The sequence below is a fragment of the Orcinus orca genome, chromosome 15 (assembly GCF_937001465.1).
Source record: "Orcinus orca chromosome 15, mOrcOrc1.1, whole genome shotgun sequence".
Classification (NCBI taxonomy): domain Eukaryota; kingdom Metazoa; phylum Chordata; class Mammalia; order Artiodactyla; family Delphinidae; genus Orcinus; species Orcinus orca.
This window is the reverse complement of record NC_064573.1, coordinates 19,807,558-19,826,891: the sequence shown is the minus strand read 5'-3', so window position 1 is coordinate 19,826,891 and position 19,334 is coordinate 19,807,558. Positions and strand designations below refer to the sequence as shown.

The 19,334-nt window shown below is 41.2% G+C and overlaps 1 protein-coding gene across 1 annotated transcript in view; it reads right to left on the bottom strand.

Moving 5' to 3' along the window:
- Window positions 1-422: 422 nt before the first annotated feature.
- Window positions 423-19,334, bottom strand: part of MBD2 (methyl-CpG binding domain protein 2) — a 76,574-nt gene continuing 57,662 nt past the window's right edge. The window contains exons 4-7 of the mRNA XM_004266110.3: window positions 10,225-10,315; window positions 8,740-8,917; window positions 4,552-4,690; window positions 423-898 (exon numbers count right to left, since the gene is read on the bottom strand). Of these exons, the coding sequence (XP_004266158.1) occupies window positions 4,564-4,690; window positions 8,740-8,917; window positions 10,225-10,315 (396 nt within the window). The 3' untranslated portion in view covers window positions 423-898; window positions 4,552-4,563. The remainder of the gene's footprint in view (window positions 899-4,551; window positions 4,691-8,739; window positions 8,918-10,224; window positions 10,316-19,334) is intronic.

The following is a 19,334-nucleotide window of genomic DNA, read 5'->3' as shown; positions in this document are numbered from 1 at the left end:
AGAAAAATGCCTCTCTTTGTGGCAAAGGGTCTGACCTGCACCTGTTAACTCTGTAAGCCAGTAGACACTGGAAAATGTAAAATGTTCTAGAAAAACAGACATGGACTTCCAGTAACATCTGAAGCGCACCTGTGTACCTAACTCATGCCCATGGGAAGAAAATGCCTTATTTTTATAGAACCAACAAAAGTACTCGTTACAGGCAAGGGGAAAAAAATTACCCATGCTACACAACAACTTATAATTCTGCTGAAAGCAGCGCAATTGTCATGATATCCAGAGGCACACTGCAAATGTATGAACTATTTGCTACTACCTCCATTTCAAACCTAAGTCCCAGGGATCACAGTTGAATGTGAACCAGGAATCCTAAGGAGGGGCTATGTATTGTTGCTCCTTAACAGAAAGAATTCCAATCAGTCTGTGAATAGAATCATTTATTTGTCTTTACAGTGATGATGGAAGAATGTACAGGTGTCCTCTTTCAATAAAGTATAAAAATCTGTTTATATACAGTGAAGTCACGATAAGCTTTCATTGGGAAATTTATTTGGTAACTCCTGATCCGTTCATATTAAAATTGCGGGGGAGACGAATATTTCACGTTAAGTGCTACATTTCCAGTAGATTGCACCTGGCATGAAAAGCTCAGCTTCATCTTCAGGGTCCTGCTTGACAGATATTACAAAAGGCTAATTTTAAGTCCTGGGACTCAAAATAAACATCATTTTTGAATAATAGATATATACATCAAAAATACATCTAAAAAGGCATTGGTTAGTGCTATTAAAAAGCTCTATGTGCTTGGGTGCATTTTTTTCTTACAGGCGAAACCCAGTGGAAACGTTTTTGTTCAATTCTAGGAATTTTCTCTTGGGGAAAGTCGGTCGAAAGTTACCTGTAAGAAAAAACAAACAAACTTAAGTAATTCAGTGATTTCTCAGGTAAGGTCAGCAAAACTTGGAAAAGCAGTTAGAGGCCAAATTCACTTAGAACAGGATTTTTAGAGCCTGATAGCATTTAGTTACAGCACTTTGTACATAAAAAGTGCTCAACATTTCCCTTCATTGTTACAAGTGTTTTATTTTGAAAATAATCCTTAATACTCACTTCATTTTCAAATAAATCATATGTATCCCTTTGTATGCTTATGAAAATATTTTCTATCATTAATTAAATCAGCATAAAAAGAGAAATCACAGGGCATACAAATGAAGAAAACATAACAGACGTAGCCAAATCCAAACATACCTTTTTAGGAAAATTTCTAACAATGATTTATTTTATTTCACAATAATTTATTTTACTTCTCAGAATTTACAGATGATAGAAATGTACTGAAGTTTTATTACTGCTTAACTTGGGTGAAATGGTACTGTGCAACTGCCAATTCAACTGCTTATGTATGTGATACTCTAGCTCATTTATAGCTAAACGTTTTAACACTTTTGTTCTTATAGTTTTCTTCTTCTTGCAGTCACTCCTAAAATGTTTGATAAGCTGGGCACTCCTCTTGAGTGTAAAATCTTAAGTGACACAGCAAACCTCAACCTGCTATTGACAGTGTGTGCACACACACACACACGGGCACACGCACGCACACGCACGCACGCACGCCTGCTCGCCCCGACCAATAACAGCCTCAGCTCCGTCCTCCCTGACGGGCTCATGTGTTCCGGCAATCTCTGGAGCAGATTCTGGCGGGAGGAACACACGCAGAGGTGGGCTGAAACCACAACTGAGCCCCAGGGGCTGTGTGACTAAGGAAGCAGAGCTGAAATCTCTCCTTGCGACTGCACGAAACTTGGAGTTACACCTCCGCTGACAGCTTCCTAAACTCTGCGCCTGCCAAATATATATATACATACAAATTAAGGTCCATTTTGCTAATAAGGACCGTCAGAAAGAGCATCCATGTCATAATGCGGTGAACAGACCTAAATAGAACCGCATATTACAGGTTCCATCTCTTGGCAGCCATGTGAACTTGACCATGTCCCACCTTTAGTCAAGCTAAGTCCTACCTACTCCACAGGTTATTATGAACACCTAATTAAGTCATGTGGCAGTGCTCTGGTTTATTAAACACTTTAGGTGTACGTGGGGGGCTAAATTAGTGATTTAGGTAAATTTAATTTTGATAATTAAGAAGTACATCTAAATCTTCCATAACCTACAAGTCTAATGGCCTGGTCTAATAATACCATTCTCAAGTTTAGAATATGATACACGTAATGCAGATCTCCCCCTAGCACCATGCCAAAGTGATGGCTACTCTTAAAACCTTAATCCCTCAACTTTAATTAGTTTATTCATGCATTAACCACAGGCTCGCTTACATAGATTAGGGTGCTGCCCTGACGTCAACCTGCAAAGTAATCTGCAAAGTAAGTGAGGGTCCCGTAAAACCTCAACTACATGACCCTTGATTATTCTAAATTGTTTTCAGGAAAAAAGTCTGAAAAACAACAAAAAGCTCTGGAGAAGAAGAGGGCTTTCCCAGAGTCGGTTCTGATGTGGTGCAGGCGCAATGGTCCAGATTCCCACACTGCACTGAAGTCTCTGGAGAAAAGAAACACGCTGCAGACTTGCCTCTGAGAGACTTTACACACACTAAGTATGCTCATCAAAGTCCATAAAACACATCCTGATCGGAGTGGAAAACAAGATTCAGTGTCAACATGGCATCTTCCTGTCCTCAATATGGAAAACAAAACAAAACCACTTAAAATAGCACTGAACTCGATTTAAAAGGTTCTGCGTGGTCAGGAAACTGTGAGACCGAAATGTTGCCGCTGTCCCTGACTATGTAAATGGAAGACACTGTGATTATTACCTGATCTGTGTCACTGTGGCATGGGCCACTCCCTGAATTAAGACAAGGCACTGAGGGGAAGGAAAGACTGTGTTAACAATGAATTCATCCCCCCTGCATGCAACACCCTCAGTATGACCCTCTGAACAGGACCCCGCCCCATCCATCCAGTGGCTCCGGTTGAACACCTAGAGTCATTCGTCCCACTCTCTCAGCCTCACTAACAGTCACCCAGTCAAGTCAATTCTACCTCCAGATACACCTCAAATTGGCCTTTTCCTCTTTTTCGCCACACCCGCTGCCGAGACCCTCGTGAAGCCACCATCACCTCTTGCAGGACCACGGCAGCCTCCTAACTGGTCTCCCTGCTTCTAAGCTTTCCTTAGAAAGGACATCCTTTTTCAGGCAGCAGCCGTAGGGACCTTATAAATAAGCACATCTAATCGCTTTACGCAGCCTTCAGGGGGTTCCCAGTGGTTTCAATGACGAAGCTCAGAATCCTTAACAAGAATCCACAAGGCTCACCAGGATTTGATGCGTCTCCACACTTTCTAACCCTCCCCAGAATTCCTACATGCCAACCACAGTGACCTTTCCTTTGCTCCTTAAAGGAACTGAGTTGTCCCTGCTATTTCTCTGGATGAGAACCGTTTCCCCCTAACTTCTCCTGCTCACTCCTACCCACCTTTCAGGCTCACCGTAAATGCCACATCCCCAAATTCCTTTTGGCCCTCACATCGCATTAGCTCCCCCGCCAGCGGCTCTCCCAGCACCTTCATTTTCCCTTTATCACACTGATCACAGTTGGTGATCATACAGCTATGTGAGCATCTGTTTCATACAACTGTATGGTAAGCTCTGTGAGCGCGGGGGTGTCCCCAGGACCCAGCACTGAATGCAGGACCGACTATGAGGACGAGGTGTGAGGGGCAGAGACGGGCTCGAAGGGCGCCACGCGGTGAGACTCCCACTCGCTCCGCTCGCTCTGCTTCTCGGCCCATCCCTTTCTCCTTCCCTCCCAACACCACCACCCACCGCTCAGTTTTGCCTTCAGAGGATGCAAATAAATAATTGGCTTGGGGGTGGCAGAAAGACATGGCCCCCAAAACGAAGCAGGATAGAAGTTGGGAAGCAAGATGCCATATAAACCCTTGGAGACGGGAGTGTAATCATCTGAAGAGAATATGTACCCGACGGAACAGAGACTGTGAGACTCCTACGTGAGTTCAGGACCGGTTCATAATTTGTACTTTTTAAGGTAAATTATTTATCCTACTTTAAAATGTCCTTCTCATTCTCCCTGCACCAAGTCTGTGCTAGAGAGAACAGAAACGGAGGGAAAAAAGGAGGGATTTTGGCCAACTTTGTGACCATAATTTTACAGAGGGGACAACAGACCCCAGAGAGCTACTGTGGTAGAGGTGATGGCACCTTCATCTCCTGCAGCTGCTTCTCCCTCCCTGGCAGAGTCCTTTCCTCCTCCTTCTGCTTTTCTCTAGTGACACCTTGGAGACCAGATCCCTTGCAAGTGGCTGCAGGGGTGTGAACATCTTCACATAATGAGAACAAAAGGATGCCACGCTTATATGGTCCTTCAATATAGAGGGGCCAAACAACAGCACATGCACAGGATTTGCAGACGAGAAGGCTTTGTGGGCACTGCTGAATCAGGCGACAAGGGCAAAAGCGAGGAAATAAAAGACCTTAAGTTCCACGTCTCTCCGGTGTTGCTTTACCTGATGCTAATCTTAGGCTTCATCTCCACTGTCCATTTCAATGCCCATCTCTTCCGTATCAGCAGCTCGTGACAAGATGTCTGCCATCAGTGCTTCTTCCAATTTCTTACGCACTTGTTGTACTCGCTCTTCCTGTTTCCTTTTTAAAAACAGAGTAAAAAGATACTAATAATTTGGCCAGTACTGGAACAATGAAGCTGCCGAAATGGTTTATCTTTACTTCAAAGTCATGAAAATTCCTGAGAAACATACATTTCCTTCTCTTTAGACTTTGCAAAAGTTGCTTATACCCTCACAAAACCAAGTCACATGGGGAATGAACTCTGTCAAAAAGAGGGACATTCAGACAGGCAGATAGCCCTCATCTCACAGAGAATTCTGGCAGGAGTAGATTTATTTCAGTGACCTTTTCTACAACTTCACAAACTTCAAATATGTGAAGATTCAGGGTTATTCCTATAAAGGATAATTAGAAATAATTTAAAAGCAGGGAAGGAATACAGAAAATAAAGAAGGAGAAGAGATTTGCTCAGTGAAGCACTGAGAAAGACAGAGGAGGTGGAGGCATGATGAGCTGGGATCTCGCTGCCACTCTCTGCTGTGTCAGGGGAAAGGTAGCTGGAGTTCTCCCTGGGTTCCCCGGCCTGCTGGGAGCAGGCCGTCAGGAAGGAACCAAGACCACGTGATCCTGTACACCAGGGACAGGGAATGAAAAGACTCTGGAACTGAGATGAGCTGAGTAGGTTAAGAATATGCCACAAGTTTCCCTGTGTCTTGGGGACTCTAAAGGAACCTCAAAAGTGAGAGTGAATAACACCGAGTCATAAAAAAGTTCAGAACCATTAGGTGAAAAACAAAGCACAGGAAGAAAGGCTACTGGTATACAATTCATCTTAAAAAAGCAGGAAAAAACGGAGACTAGCTCCTTGACAGGGCAAGAGAGGGATTCCTAAAACAGTTCTAGCAAATGAAGATGGTAAATAGAAATTCGCCTCCAGAACCCAGTGGAGAGGCAGTGGTTGAAGACACAAGGGAAGGGACAAGACTGGCTAAGTAAAAGACTTAGAAAAAAGCAAGAAAGAGAGAGAGGCAAAGGCCCAGCTGGGAGGATGAGCCTTGATTAGAAAACAGGACGAGTCACCTCCTGAGACCAAAGGAAAGGTGGTTAGGATGGATACAGATGGGAGACGGAGCAGCCCGGGGACAAATAAGAGATGCAACAAAGAACACTGATGGCTCTACTGAAAGAAGTGATTTTCTCCATCAACAGTTGAGGAAGACAAATTGTAACAATGCCCCAAACCTGGGAAAGCAGAAGGGTAGAGGAGCAATGTTCCAGAAGACTCCACTAAGATGCCCTGAGTATTCACCCCTTGGGCACTCAACCAGTTGTAAAGTCGTGTTTACTGTAGTCTAGTCCCCACGTCTCTCTATGTCATGAGACCATGTCCAAGGTAGTAAAATTAACATACACTGTGTAAACACAGAAACTTTAGACGTCATCTTTACTAAACTCTAAAAATAGCACGAAGAGATAAAAGGTTTGGACTTATACATTTTAAATGAATTTTCAAAAAGAGGGGATCTGTCACTGAATTAATCGAGCTCTGTAGCCTCGATCATATTAACAGAAACTGAAGTTCAACCGATTTTCATACAGTGGAGCAGAGTCATAAAGAACACAATGTTTATTTCTAATACAGTTAGCCCTGCCACTGGCTCAGTGACTCCAGCTTTATGATAAACGGCTTATCAGTCTCATGGCAGTCTCTCATGCCTAGTAACAGAGTATAAGAGTCTACACAACTGCCCTAAAGTCACCCCATCAGGAAGACAAAGAAAATGGAAGGAATGGTGCTTTTGGCTCGAGAAGTATATCTGAAACTCTTGACATTGGCCACTGTTTCTCTTTTGTCTTGAGCACTGCTCCCCGCATTTATGAAAACTGAAATTAAAGCATCTGCTGGATGTGGTAGGCAGAATTCTAACACAGTCCCCAAGATGTCCCCACCTGCCCCTGCTTACGTTCCTAGTACAATTCTCTCCCCTAAGGGCAGGCAGAACTTACGAATATGACTGAGCTATCATTCTATGATTAGGTTACTAATAACTGACCTTGAGTTAATCAAAAGGGATTATCATAGAGGGCCTGATCTAATAAGAAGAGGCTTTAAAAGGGGCTGGGCCCTTCCAGAAAGAAGCAGGAGAGGGGATATTAAGGGAGCCATGGGGCAAGGAAATGCTGGCAGCCTTTAACTGCTGTGAACGGCCTCATCCCACAGCCAACAAGAGAACAGGGGCCTCATTCTTACAACTACAAAGAAATGAATTCTGCAACAAACTTAGGAGGAGCCCAAGCTCCAGAAGGCCTGCAGTTCTACCGACGCTTGGATTTCAGCTTTGTAAGACCCCGGGAAGGGAATCCAGTCTTGCCTGTCCCAGACTTCTGACCGACTGAACTGAGAGCTATAAATAGGTATTGTTTTAAGCTGTGAGGTTTGTGAGAACTTGTTACTCAGTATTAGAAAACAAATACACCCGTGGGTGAAAACAGTATCAAGACTGATGAAAATATATATGCTTAACGTTGAGATTCTTAGTTGAAGGTTTAATACAGACAGATTATTGGCTACCCAATTGGAGAAAGGGTAACAATTCCATTTGCAGTCATGTATTTTGAACCTGTACTAATTCAACAAGAAATGTTTGCTTAATAATTTCTGTTATGACAATGAAATCAAATGGACAATCTGCTAGACAAGTTTACCCTAAAAGGAAAGCATCCAGATTTGGCTTTGAGACAGCTTCCTCCACTGTCAAAAGATCTGGTGTTGAAGCCGTCAGCATTCCCAAGACATCACTCAGAGAACCTCAGTTCAACCCCCATAATGACCTGGAGGAATCCCTGCTGATTAACTGGGCACTCATTCCAACTTGTCTCCTGAGTAATTTCCTTCCTCCAAGGTAAGAATTGTCCAAAGAGCAAGTTGATTCCCTTCCTTGATTTTACATTTTGTTTTTCTTAAAAAATAACACTGATCGTAAATTCTATGTAATAAAGGCATCTGAATGCAACTTTGAACCATTCTACATCTTTGCAAAAGGAACCACTTTAAAACCCAGGAAAGGCTTTCCAATTATAAACCTAGCTAGACTCAGGCATTTAAAAACATTCTCATGCCAACTTTCATGGATTTACCAAAAAAATACAAATATAATACATATTTTTTAATTCAAAAGTGCCTTCTGCCGGTTTGGTCTAGGAATAATACTCCAGTAAAGCTTTCTGGTTTATATTCAGAGGATAGAAATAGTGAAGTGTACACACTGCCCTATATTTAAAGAAAATACAGTATACTACACAATCATTCTAGAGTAATAATACTGAAGTTCATAAATCCCATATAAGAATTTCTTTGTGGTCTTAAATATCTGGAATAGTTTTGTTTCTCTTGAGCAATGGTTTGCTTATACTCCTTGGGCATTATCAATCTGAGCTATATGTCTTCCTTTCAAAATTTGCTGCTAAAAACCTAATTTGTGGCCCAGCCTCAGAAAGAGTAAAAGATGTTAAAAGATGCACCTTGTGTCCGCTCCTCATTTGCTTTGTCTTTCTTCTCATTTGCTTCTTATCTGGCTTCACTGTGTGTGTGTGTGTGTGTGTGTGTGTGTGTGTGTGTGTCTTTGGAGTCACCTTAAATTTTTACTTGAAACAGGTTTAAGTAGAGATAAATAAATCTCTAAATTGACCTTAAGTGAGGTAAATATAATCAAGATGAGTAAACTGAATTTTGAAAACACAACTGAACTTAAAGTAGCACGGCAATGAACTGCTACTGCAGACAAACCCATGCAGTCAGCAATCACAAAGGGCATAACTGAATGAAGGGGTTCTTAGAGCAGAAAGGCAGAACCCCAGATTTCACAAGACACTGCAAAAATGATGTGGACAGAGTACAACTGATCTGTCCTTTGGACATCATCGTGATGATATGCCTTATACACAGCACTGCTACCTTTTTCAAGCATGTATTTGTTTTAAATGTTCTCTATCACCTTTCATTAGTTTCACAAAAGCTCCTTCTGATTGATTCATCACTTACTAGATGTGCCACGGAACCTAACAGGCAGTATAAAATGTAAAAAGTGTAAAAGACAAGCTTTTGAAGCCATGTTAAGCTGCCTTACCTAATGTCTTCATCTGTGACAATGAAAGCCTTGCAGAGGGGTTGAGACGTGTTAAGCCAAACAGCGGGGTTCTTTTCCACAGCAGCGGAGACTTGCCCTGTGATCGGTGCAGAGCTTGTGTGCAAAGCACTGGCAACAGCAGATAAAAGGGTCTCATCATTACTACCTGGACCAACTCCTGCAATTAGAAACATATATGAGTTAAAGGAAATTTCTAGATGTGCTGAGCAAACCTTATGTAACCTAAAACAACTGATATCTTTATATTCATTTGGGATCAGCTATTTAAAACTGACACAAGCCAAAGCAGCAAAGGATAATGGCGTATCTATTTAGTTATTATACACCAAAGAATTAACATTAAAGAAACAGTAACAAAATACCTGAGTATTATAATAAAACTTTAACATAACTTAAAAATACATTTTCCAAAGTATTAAACTTTTTAAAAGTTGGCTACATTTCCACAAGCAAGTTCAATTATTTTGATATCTAAGTCTCTTCTAAGGTCATATTACACTCCAGTATCCCTATTAATGTATCCCTAGGATCCTGGAATAGTTTCCCCTGTAGCTGTTTAACATTCATTTCTAGCCATATCTCAAAACTTATCTTTCTTATGTAGGGATTTCAAAGGAAAAGCCAATGCAAGTACGCTGTACCTGCACCTTTAACAGCTTTTTCAAATACCTAACAAAATATCCAAATTAACAATTAAAAACTGCACACCTTGACTACATGTAGGAGACTGGAACCATGGCTACATTTAAGTGCATTGCTTAAAGTCCTAAACTTGTTAAACCAGTTAAAGCAATAATTTCCAAGAGCATAGAGGGATGAGACAATATTCTAACCATGAATTATGAGGATTTTTGAGCAATCCACAATGTATCAAGTTTTAGAAGCCAAAGTTCCAATACTTGAAAAATAATGCTTCTCTAGAAGTTGGAATTAACATATGATATGACAAGCACACCAGCAGCTGAGCTCTCCACCCCAGATCCCACTCACTCCTGTCACTGGACCAACGGGCATCTGCTCCCACTGCTACTTGCAGCAGCAGTTTGTGGAGGGAGAGGCAGAAGGAGAGCTGTTGGCTGCTCTTTTGATAAGAGGAGGACAGAAAGAGCATGTGCTGGGGCCAGATGCTGCTTTGAGCAGGAAGCTTGGGACATCCTATCATTCAGCTGCATTTGGTTCTAAAAGCAGAACATGCGTTAATTTACATGATGAACCTAACTAACCTAAAGCCAAAATGTACACGCAGAAAAAACTCTTAAGTAAGACACTGCCCTGACGCATTCCTGCAACATACAAGCTTTTCAGGTACATTTCCTCTGGGTTCACTAAAACCCAAGAGGTACCTCATCCAGCAAGGCATACAGTCCCCAAAGCAAAGACTTGTCTCAATCATGTCTGACTCCACTGCATCTAACACAGAGCCTGGCACATAGTAGGTACTTCTCAACTGAACTTGGATAATACCTTGAAGACCTTTAGGTAGTTCCATGGTTTTTATAATTTGTTCAGTTACATCTGATGCACTAAGTCCTTGTAGCCTCTTCTCCCAGAAAAGCTGTAAGGCAAAACATCACTGTTAATAGATACATTCTTGGGACAAGAAAGTAGCGCATCGATGCTGTTGAATAATGAAATTGAAATCATTTCAGTAGTTTCCTAATTTCCCCACTTTTTCCTTACAAAAAGCTAAATGATATTCCAAACATGACTTCAACACATCATAATTCTTTCAAGTTATATTACTCAAAAACTTTTGTTATTCTATGCAACCTATTCACTTGTTACATACAATAGATATTTATGTGCTATGTACTATATATAGTCCTTTATCAGGTATCTTCCAAAGAGTATAACTTGAATTTTTTAAAGATTCATTTGGCATGAAAATTTAATGTTATAATTTACCAGGAAAGAAAAAAACTATATTACGTAATACCTCTTAATCCAATATTGTTTGGGAAATAACTCCTCCATCTATGTGATTTTTCCAAGACACTGAAGTTTAGCCCTTTAGCATACTTTAAGGGGAAAAGGCCATTTTTTAATGGAAACTTGCCTAAAATGTCTTACATACTTCCTTGCTTTTTAAACAGGATGTAATGTTCATGAGTGACTCTCTTCCTGTTGCACAAAGCCTGGGTCGCCTTAGCCACTCGGGGGCCCCAGGTCATCCTTCTGGCACCAGTGAGCACACTGAAGTCTCTTCACACCCTCTGGGGCTAGTGAGGTACGCAATTGCTTATTCAAACACTAAATGGTCCAGGACAGTTCTGTTTGATTTTATACCCTTCCTACACTTAGTTCTCTCTCCTAGTTGGCTATTACTTCTCACTAATATCATTCATCCATTCGACATGTATTTATTGAGCTCCTACTATGTGCTGTGCTTGTCCTGTGGATGCAACAGTAGATAAGATAGACAGTGTCTTTGTCCTTAAGCCTCATCTCTTTTCTAGTCTGCTTCATATTTACTACAGCCCAAAAAACAGATAAAGGAATTCCTCAGGATTCGATATACCTGTCTTTAACCCTGGATACCCAGGGCCTGTCACGTGGTAAATACTGAAAAAATATTTGTGTGAATGACTGAATGTGGGAGTAAATGGACTCAGAATCAGGATCTTGAGGGACACACAAACCCAAGTTGAGAGCCCAGCTATAGATGTATGACCCTGGACAAGTTCTATAACCTCCAGAGTTTCAATTTCCTCTTCTGTAAAATGTGGCAGCAATGACTATCACATAAGATTACTGTGGAGATTAAATAAAGCAATATATGTAAACACCTGTCACAGAGTAGGAATAAGGTTCATTACATTTACTTTTAACAAATTTTGACCACTCTGAGGGCTCTTCAGGCTTATATTCTAACTTCAGGATATATGAAAAGTATCAAATAATCGCCTTCCAGACAAATGAAAAGATACAGTAAAATACTTCTGTTTATGGCAGAACAATAATATGTTAGATTATATAATAACCACAATGCTAGCACCAAGAGTAACCTGCTTCACTGTCCTTTGAAGACCTCTGGTATATGGTTAACAGCTCCTTGTATCTCCACACAAATTACATCAGCAGCAGAATATATGGTCAACACATATGAGGACATGAATATATCAACCGTCATGAGAAAAATAGTTAGGTGAAGGTAATAATTAATGAATGTGATAAATGTCTCAAGAAAGTCTGCCTGCTTTTCCTCTTTGGGGAAATAACAATCATCTATGCTTTGAATATCACAACTACAGGAAAAAAACAAGAAAAACGAAAGTGCAGTTAATTCCTAATGAAAAAGCATACAGAGGGAGTCAGTGAATATGAGATTAGTAAGTGCTTTTATAATAAAATTATATATATATATATAATTTGTAAAAATAACACTGCCAAAAACCAAGTTTGAAAACCTTGTACAGAGATGATTACTAACAAATTACACCTAAAAATTCCAATTCTAGATAGCAAAAGTTAAATTGTTTACCCTCTATAATTTTTAATGTTTAAATTCCTATTTATTTGAAGGAAAAAAAATTTAGAAAGAAAAATTTTGCAGAATAAATCTTGGATTGAGAAACAAGTGTACAGCTCTAGATTACAAATCCTGGTACCACTACGCGTCATCTGATAGCCCTCAACTAAATGCGAAGTTGAAACTGAAAGGTTGATGAGCTCTTTATAAATGAAATGCTTATGCCATGAAAATGGAGATACATGTATTTATGAATGTGTAAGTGTGTATGTGTGTATTTCTCCCTGCCCCTACCCACCCTGAGAAGTGGGGAGGTAGTGGGAAAGTTCAGAGCAGGAAAGGAGGCTAGTTTGAGAAAAGAAAATATTTAACTGGTCAGAGGTACCACTGCCCTCCTCTCCATCCTGTCCACCATGCGTTCAAAGCTAACAAGCTTGCCTAGGTTCCATGAGGACTGGAGCTATCTTCATGAGCTAGATGTCTGTTTATATTTCAATATGTCCCTAACTCACTTTCTCTACACCCATCTTCTCAGGTTCCTGCTTGTTTTGTTTTGGAGAGGGGGGATTCTTTGTACTTTAAAATATGTTTAAAATTTATACTGAGCAGGCATTATGCTAAGTGAAGTAGTCCAGTCTTTTACATATTGTATGATTGAATTTATATGACATCCTAAATAAGAAAAAACTATAGGGATGGTTGCCAGGGATTAGGGGTGGAGGGAGGGTTTCACTGCAAGGGGTTAGCACAAGGGAATTCCTTGGGGTGCTGGAATTGTACTCTCTGTTTTTTTTTTTTATAAACATAAACTTTATCCCGCTGATAAAATTACCATTTTTTTCCCCAAGCCAATTGCTCAAGGAATGATCAACATGTACTATCTCCATTCTCCCAGGCCCAGTTCAACTTTATTACCCCACCCCCTATTCCATGAATTTCCATTAAATTTACTGTTAAAACTTAGTCAGCTCCTCTCACCAAGTTCAGTGGCCTTTTCTCGTTATCTCTGGTCACTTTATAGCCCTGAATGCTTTGGAGGGGTGCAGCGAAAGGGAGAGGTCTTCCTCTGCCTGAAATTAAAATTTCTGATCTACTCATTTATGTATTCCGTGTGTTTACTAGGTGATTAACTGTGGTAATCTAGAGTTCTTTTTACTGAATTTCCAGTAGAAATCTAAAGACGGAAATATCGAAAAGATGAATCTCCCTAAATTTGTAAGGAGTCCCCCACTAGGACAGCTGTCTTCTCCACCATACTTTCATGAACACTATTGCTTTCATAAATCCTAATCTACCCAATGAAAATCTGATTTCACCTGCCAAATCCAATAGTTTTCATGGCTTAACCTTGCTGCCTTGTGTGAGGTCAAATAATCAATGTAAGACTTTTAAGGATCTAATATTTGGAGAAACTCCCTAATGTGCTATCCCTCTCAGTTATTACATCCCTTTCTAATCGCCACTAATCAGACCCTCCTCTGATATCATGTTTTCTTTGTCACCCTCCAGTATATAAGAGAACTGGATAGCTCCCGTGTGTGCATCACTTTATATTGCCAACGATCTGGGCAATGCCCTATCCAACAAGCCAGTTGATAGAGAAGCACAGGACGTGATTAAAAGTTGTCCCAAACGAAAAAGAGTGCCTAAAATATCACTGACAGGGGCAATGCAGCTTTGGAGAAACCATCTTACTAGAAAGTGGAGTCCATCTCTACACCTTTGCTCCTCACATGAATGTAGGAAACACCTCTATGACATCAGTGGAAGCACAGCTGCAAGTACTTTATCTTAGAGTCCCAGAGGACAAGCATGATGATGTGTTATAACTAGGACTTTGGCAGACTCTTTCAACATGCCTTACAAATGATATCCAAAGATGAGGGTGAGGAAGAAATGGGGGTGTCAAACAATTGCTCATATCATACACAAACACACATCCCAATTCTGATGTGCTGGGATGTAAGGCTGATCATGTTTATTAGGACTGTCCTCCATCACCCTGAGCTTAATAATACGTACTCTGAAGGGATCTGTGCTCTTCGGAGGAAGTCAGAACAGAAGGTTTTATTGGAAAAAAGCAGTAGAGAATCCATCCAAATTACAGATACTCTTTTAGTGCCCATTATACACAAAGCACTTTGCTGGGCACCAGGGATAGTTATTAGGATAACTGGCAATCAGGCAATCACTGCCGTCTGGCTGCTTACTGTTTGGTGAAAAACTAGCAAAACTCTATGAGGTAGACTGTAATAATTGCAATAATGAAGATACAAAATTAACTTCCAATTTGGGAGAATCTGGAAGGACTTTTAGGAAGAGTTAGCATTCGAAAAATGTATAAGAATTCTATAGAAGAGGAAAGACTACTCCAAGCCAAGGAAATAGCTTAACCAAAGGCAGGGGAGTGAGACAGAGAGTATGGGCCAGTATTTCTAAATGGTTTTTATACACAAGAATAACCAGGGTGGCTTATTTTATATGCATGTTCTAAGACCTCAGCCCCAGAGATTCTGTTCAGTAGGTCTGGGGTTAGAGAGCTGGCTTTTATTTTATTTTTTTAACCAGTGTTTTAGGTGATTCTGATGCAGGCCGGGGATCTCAGTTTGAAAAAGGCTGGTCTGGTCTGTGCTGAGAGAATGGCAGTACACACACAGGGCTGTGTACACTGATCACCGAGACCCCCGAGTTATTCCTGATTCTACCAGAAGATAAAAAACACATCATGCTATCCTCTCCTCACAGAGAACAGGAGGAAGATATTTGCCTTTCTATTTTTCACTGCAGGAGGACGTGTGTCGAAGTATATTTAAGAGTATACCAAATTATTTAGGTGTAAACAGAAAAAGGGCTTGCCCAAAGTTCTGTTTGTGCCCAGGCATATCCTCTTGGTGGAATAAGAGGAGGAGGATGACAACTCCCACTTACCCACTGAGCCCTTTCCTTCAGCCTGGCACCGTGCTCAGGGCTTTACATACAGTAATTCGGTCTTTCCTACAGCATTTTGAAGAAGACATCATTGGTCCCACCTACAGTAACTCACCAAAGGTGCACAACTAGTCAGCGGTGCAGCTGGAATTAAAACTCAGGTCAGTGTGATTAAACAGTCCTGGCCTTAACAGTAAAAGCTCTGGAAGAACATTTACATGCATGGCTCTGTGCTAACAGTAACAGGCCTGAGACTCTTGTAGTCATGAAATCAAAGGCAGATGAAAGATCAGTAACTGCTAAGAAAATTGTCAAGTTGCTCTTAATCCATTTACCAACTAAGTAATGCTGTGTAAATTGCCCACTGTAGGTGACTGGTGCCGACGCCTGCCTCCTCCTCATGTAGAATTAAGAGGCCTGGCCGTGTAATGTATTTTGGCTAAAGCTGGCACAGGGTTTCAAGATGATATCAAGGGACATCCCTGGTGGTGCAGTGGCTAAGACTCTGCGCTCCCAATGCAGGGGGCCCGGGTTCGATCCCTGGTCAGGGAACTAGATTCCACATGCATGCCACAACTAAGAGTTCTCATGCCACAACTAAGGAGCTGATGAGCCACAACTAAGGAGCCCGCCTGCCACAACTAAGACCCAGTGCATCCAAATAAATAAATAAATATATATATATATTAAAAAATTTTTATTTATCTATTTATTTATTTTTGGCTGCGTTGGGTCTTTGTTGCTGCACATGGGATTTCTCTAGTTGCAGCGAGCGGGGACTACTCTTCAATGTGGTGCACAGGCTTCTCATTGCAGTGGCTTCTCTTGTTGAGGAGCATGGGCTCTAGGCACGCAGGCTCAGTAGTTGTGGCTCACAGGCTTCAGTACTTGTGGCTCACGAGCTCTAGAGCACAGGCTCAGTAGTTGTGGCGCACAGGCTTAGTTGCTCCACAGCATGTAGGATCTTCCCAGACCAGGCCTCGAACCCGTGTCTCCTGCACTGGAGGACGGATTCCTAACCACTGTGCCACCAGGGAAGTCCCCAAAATAAATAAATATTAAAAAAAATATATGTGGGGTAGCTCACATGATAAAAACCAAAGAATTGGTATAAAATATATTCTCTACAAATTACTTTCTTAGAATTAATCACAAATATCAATGACATTGAACAACACATTTTTTATTTGGTGGATAAAAATTAAAGACAGAAACCCGTACTCCAAGAAAACTCCTTCAGATAAGTCACATTAACAATGGAGTGTTAGCTCCAATGGATGTTTCATAAAACAGGAGAGATGGAGTGATTTATGAAGCTTATAGAATGGAAAACTTTTGAGTTTTTTTCTGTAAGAGTACTTTTTTAGGTTACTTATGCGAATACCTATTTCTCATGAACACAAGGAAAAGCATCTAGATCAAATACACATTTTCATCCACCATTATATTTAATTTGAAAAGCACTGTGTAGTGTTTTAAAAGAATTCACTGATTACCCTATGGAATGGGACAATAAAAACAATCTCAAATGGTTATGGACACTACATGAGGAGGTTTTATAAACACTTGAAGATAACCCATAGAGAGCAAGTATCAGTTTACTACTTAGTTTTACCCACGGCGTCTAGCACACTGTTCATCACACAATAGTACCTAGTAAGTAACTGGTCATCTTACTAAAATTAACAAATATAAACACAGCAAAAAGAGCTCGGAAAGGTTCGTATTTACAAAGGAAGACTGAGACATGCATTCCGGTCTGCCAGTCCCGCCCAGATTTTCAGCGGGGGGGGGGGGGCCTTCTTGCTACTCTAAGTATCTTAAAACCCTTCCCCTTCCTTTTCTCATCCAAGCCAGTCTGCGCCCCTCCTGGGCCCAAGGTTGGCTGGGAGAACTCTGGTAAGCTACACAGTTTGCAAGGCCCAGTACAAAATGAAAATGTGAGGCTCTTGTTCCGAAAGTTATTAAGATTATTTCATGATGACAGCACAGCACTTGACCAGGCACGGGCCCTAGTAAGGAACTGCTCAGGTCACATGCCCAGGAAGCCAGAGGGATGGTAACTACCGTGCCGGGTGGAAAGGAGGAGAGACCAGCAGAGACAGGAGACCCCCGTGCCGTGTAGCAGTACTTAGGGAAACGCTGTGGTATAATCTCATTCTGTGAATTCCTTAAAAGTAGCAGGGCAATAGAAAATTGTTCTGGCCGGATCTACGCAATAACAAAGGAAACTTCCCCTCACTCCGCGTCAAAACAGCCCAAGGATTTCTCTTCCCTCTTGTCACTCCTCATTTGGAGGACTGGAGAGAGGACCCCTGCCAAAGCCTCTGCGACTGAGCTGTACGGTAGGAAGAAGGGAAGCCCAGGGAATGAGGAAACCATAATGGGGAAGAAGGACAGAAGCCTAAAGAGGGATGAGAATTTTGTTCTATTTAAAGTACAGTGAGTGGATAACATGGAAGCTTTTCATTAAGATTTCCTGAAACTGTAATTTTCTTGTTATTTTTACTCCATCTATTTCCATCTTGTGATGATAGTAGAGCCCTTAGAGAAACCTCAAAAGGCTATGAGCTTGTTTCAAGAACAGAAGGTAGAAAAGAATCTGGAAACAAACGACATTTCTGTTCCTCAGTGAAGCAAGAAGGCAAAAATCTCAAACCAGTGGCAGTAGCCTAGAGCTGAGTTTCTCAATCTTGGCATTACTGACGTGTCAAGTTGGATAATTCTTGGTTCTCAATGTTTAGCGACATCCTTGGTCTACACCCACTGGATACGAGTAGCACCACCCCAGTTATAACAGCCAAAATGTCTCTAGACACTGCCAAACTTCCCCAGGTATTTGGGGTCGGGGCGGGAGGACAAAATCAGGTCTGGCTAAGAACCAGGGGTCCAGAGAAAGAGAAAGGGGAGAGGAGACAGGAGGTTTACAGTGGCAGGGGCCCAGATCTCACAGCTGAGACAGAAGGGAGACCCTCCCCTGGCATATGCATCACCACACCAGCCCCTTTCTTGACTTTCAAAGAGTCTCTATCCCAGCTCTCCATTCCCGGGCCTTACGAGAACCACACTAAGTGGCCTGGAGCTGGGTGCCTCTTTCGTCACGGCCAGACAGCCAGGGGGTGAGTAAGATAAAGCAGAAGTGGGAGAAACACTTCTTACCTTAAGAGTTGAAATTGAACACACTTCCTGATAGAAACATGGTTATAAACAGTAATTATTTTTAGTAATTCAGACACACTTTAGATTTAATCGTCTTTTATGGGCTGGTCTAGGACACTAGAACCATTTATAATATTTCTATTGGAAGATGTGGAGTTCCAAATGACTGAAACACGACATCTTATATCCCAACCTGTAAGTTGAAAAGCATCTGTGTGTACAGATTTTAGAGGGAGTTCTCTATTATTACCACAGGATCAGAGACCATATGTATGTGCAAAGATGTCACTGACTACTGAGAAAAACACAGCTCCATTCAGAATGACTTCAGGTGTTCAAATATAGGTATGGTAACAAAATAGAACCATGGGTTGATCTTGAACCTTTTAACTTCCACAAATTCTTAGTATGTAGCTATCAGTGGGGCCTGGCCAATATTAAATTAAAAGTCCAGGGAAAAAGCATCCCGCCAAACTGAGCCATACAAAAACTTACAACTTAGATCTTCATATAATTTTCATATCTTGTCTTAAATTACATCTTCCCTTCCCTTTTGAAATTATAATCTCCATTAGAAAAAATCAAACTGACTATATAGAACACACTGAGATTTCAATAATGAAACTAAATTCATCTAAAACTGCTATATATCCAAACTTCTATTTCTTATTGCTCATTTTAAATACCACAAGCTGAATATTAGCTCCAAGCCAAGAAGCCTGTAATAATTGACTCCACAGCTGACTAGAAACACCAGCAACTGAAGCCTAAAGGCCCCGAATTTCTTCAGTTACCCTCCCTGCCCCACAGATCGCCCCTGGACCATTTCGCCCTTCCTTTACTTTTCTCCTGTCTCGGAGGAATAAGTGTCCTGCTGTCTTTCCGACAGCTTCTCTACAATGATGCTTGGTCATATCTTCTCCTGCCTCCTTCTGATCCCGCCCATCAATTTAAAAAGTCCTCCTCTCACACTTTCCATGTTACCCCTTCCTCTCCTTGGAATTCTTCCCCTGAAGTG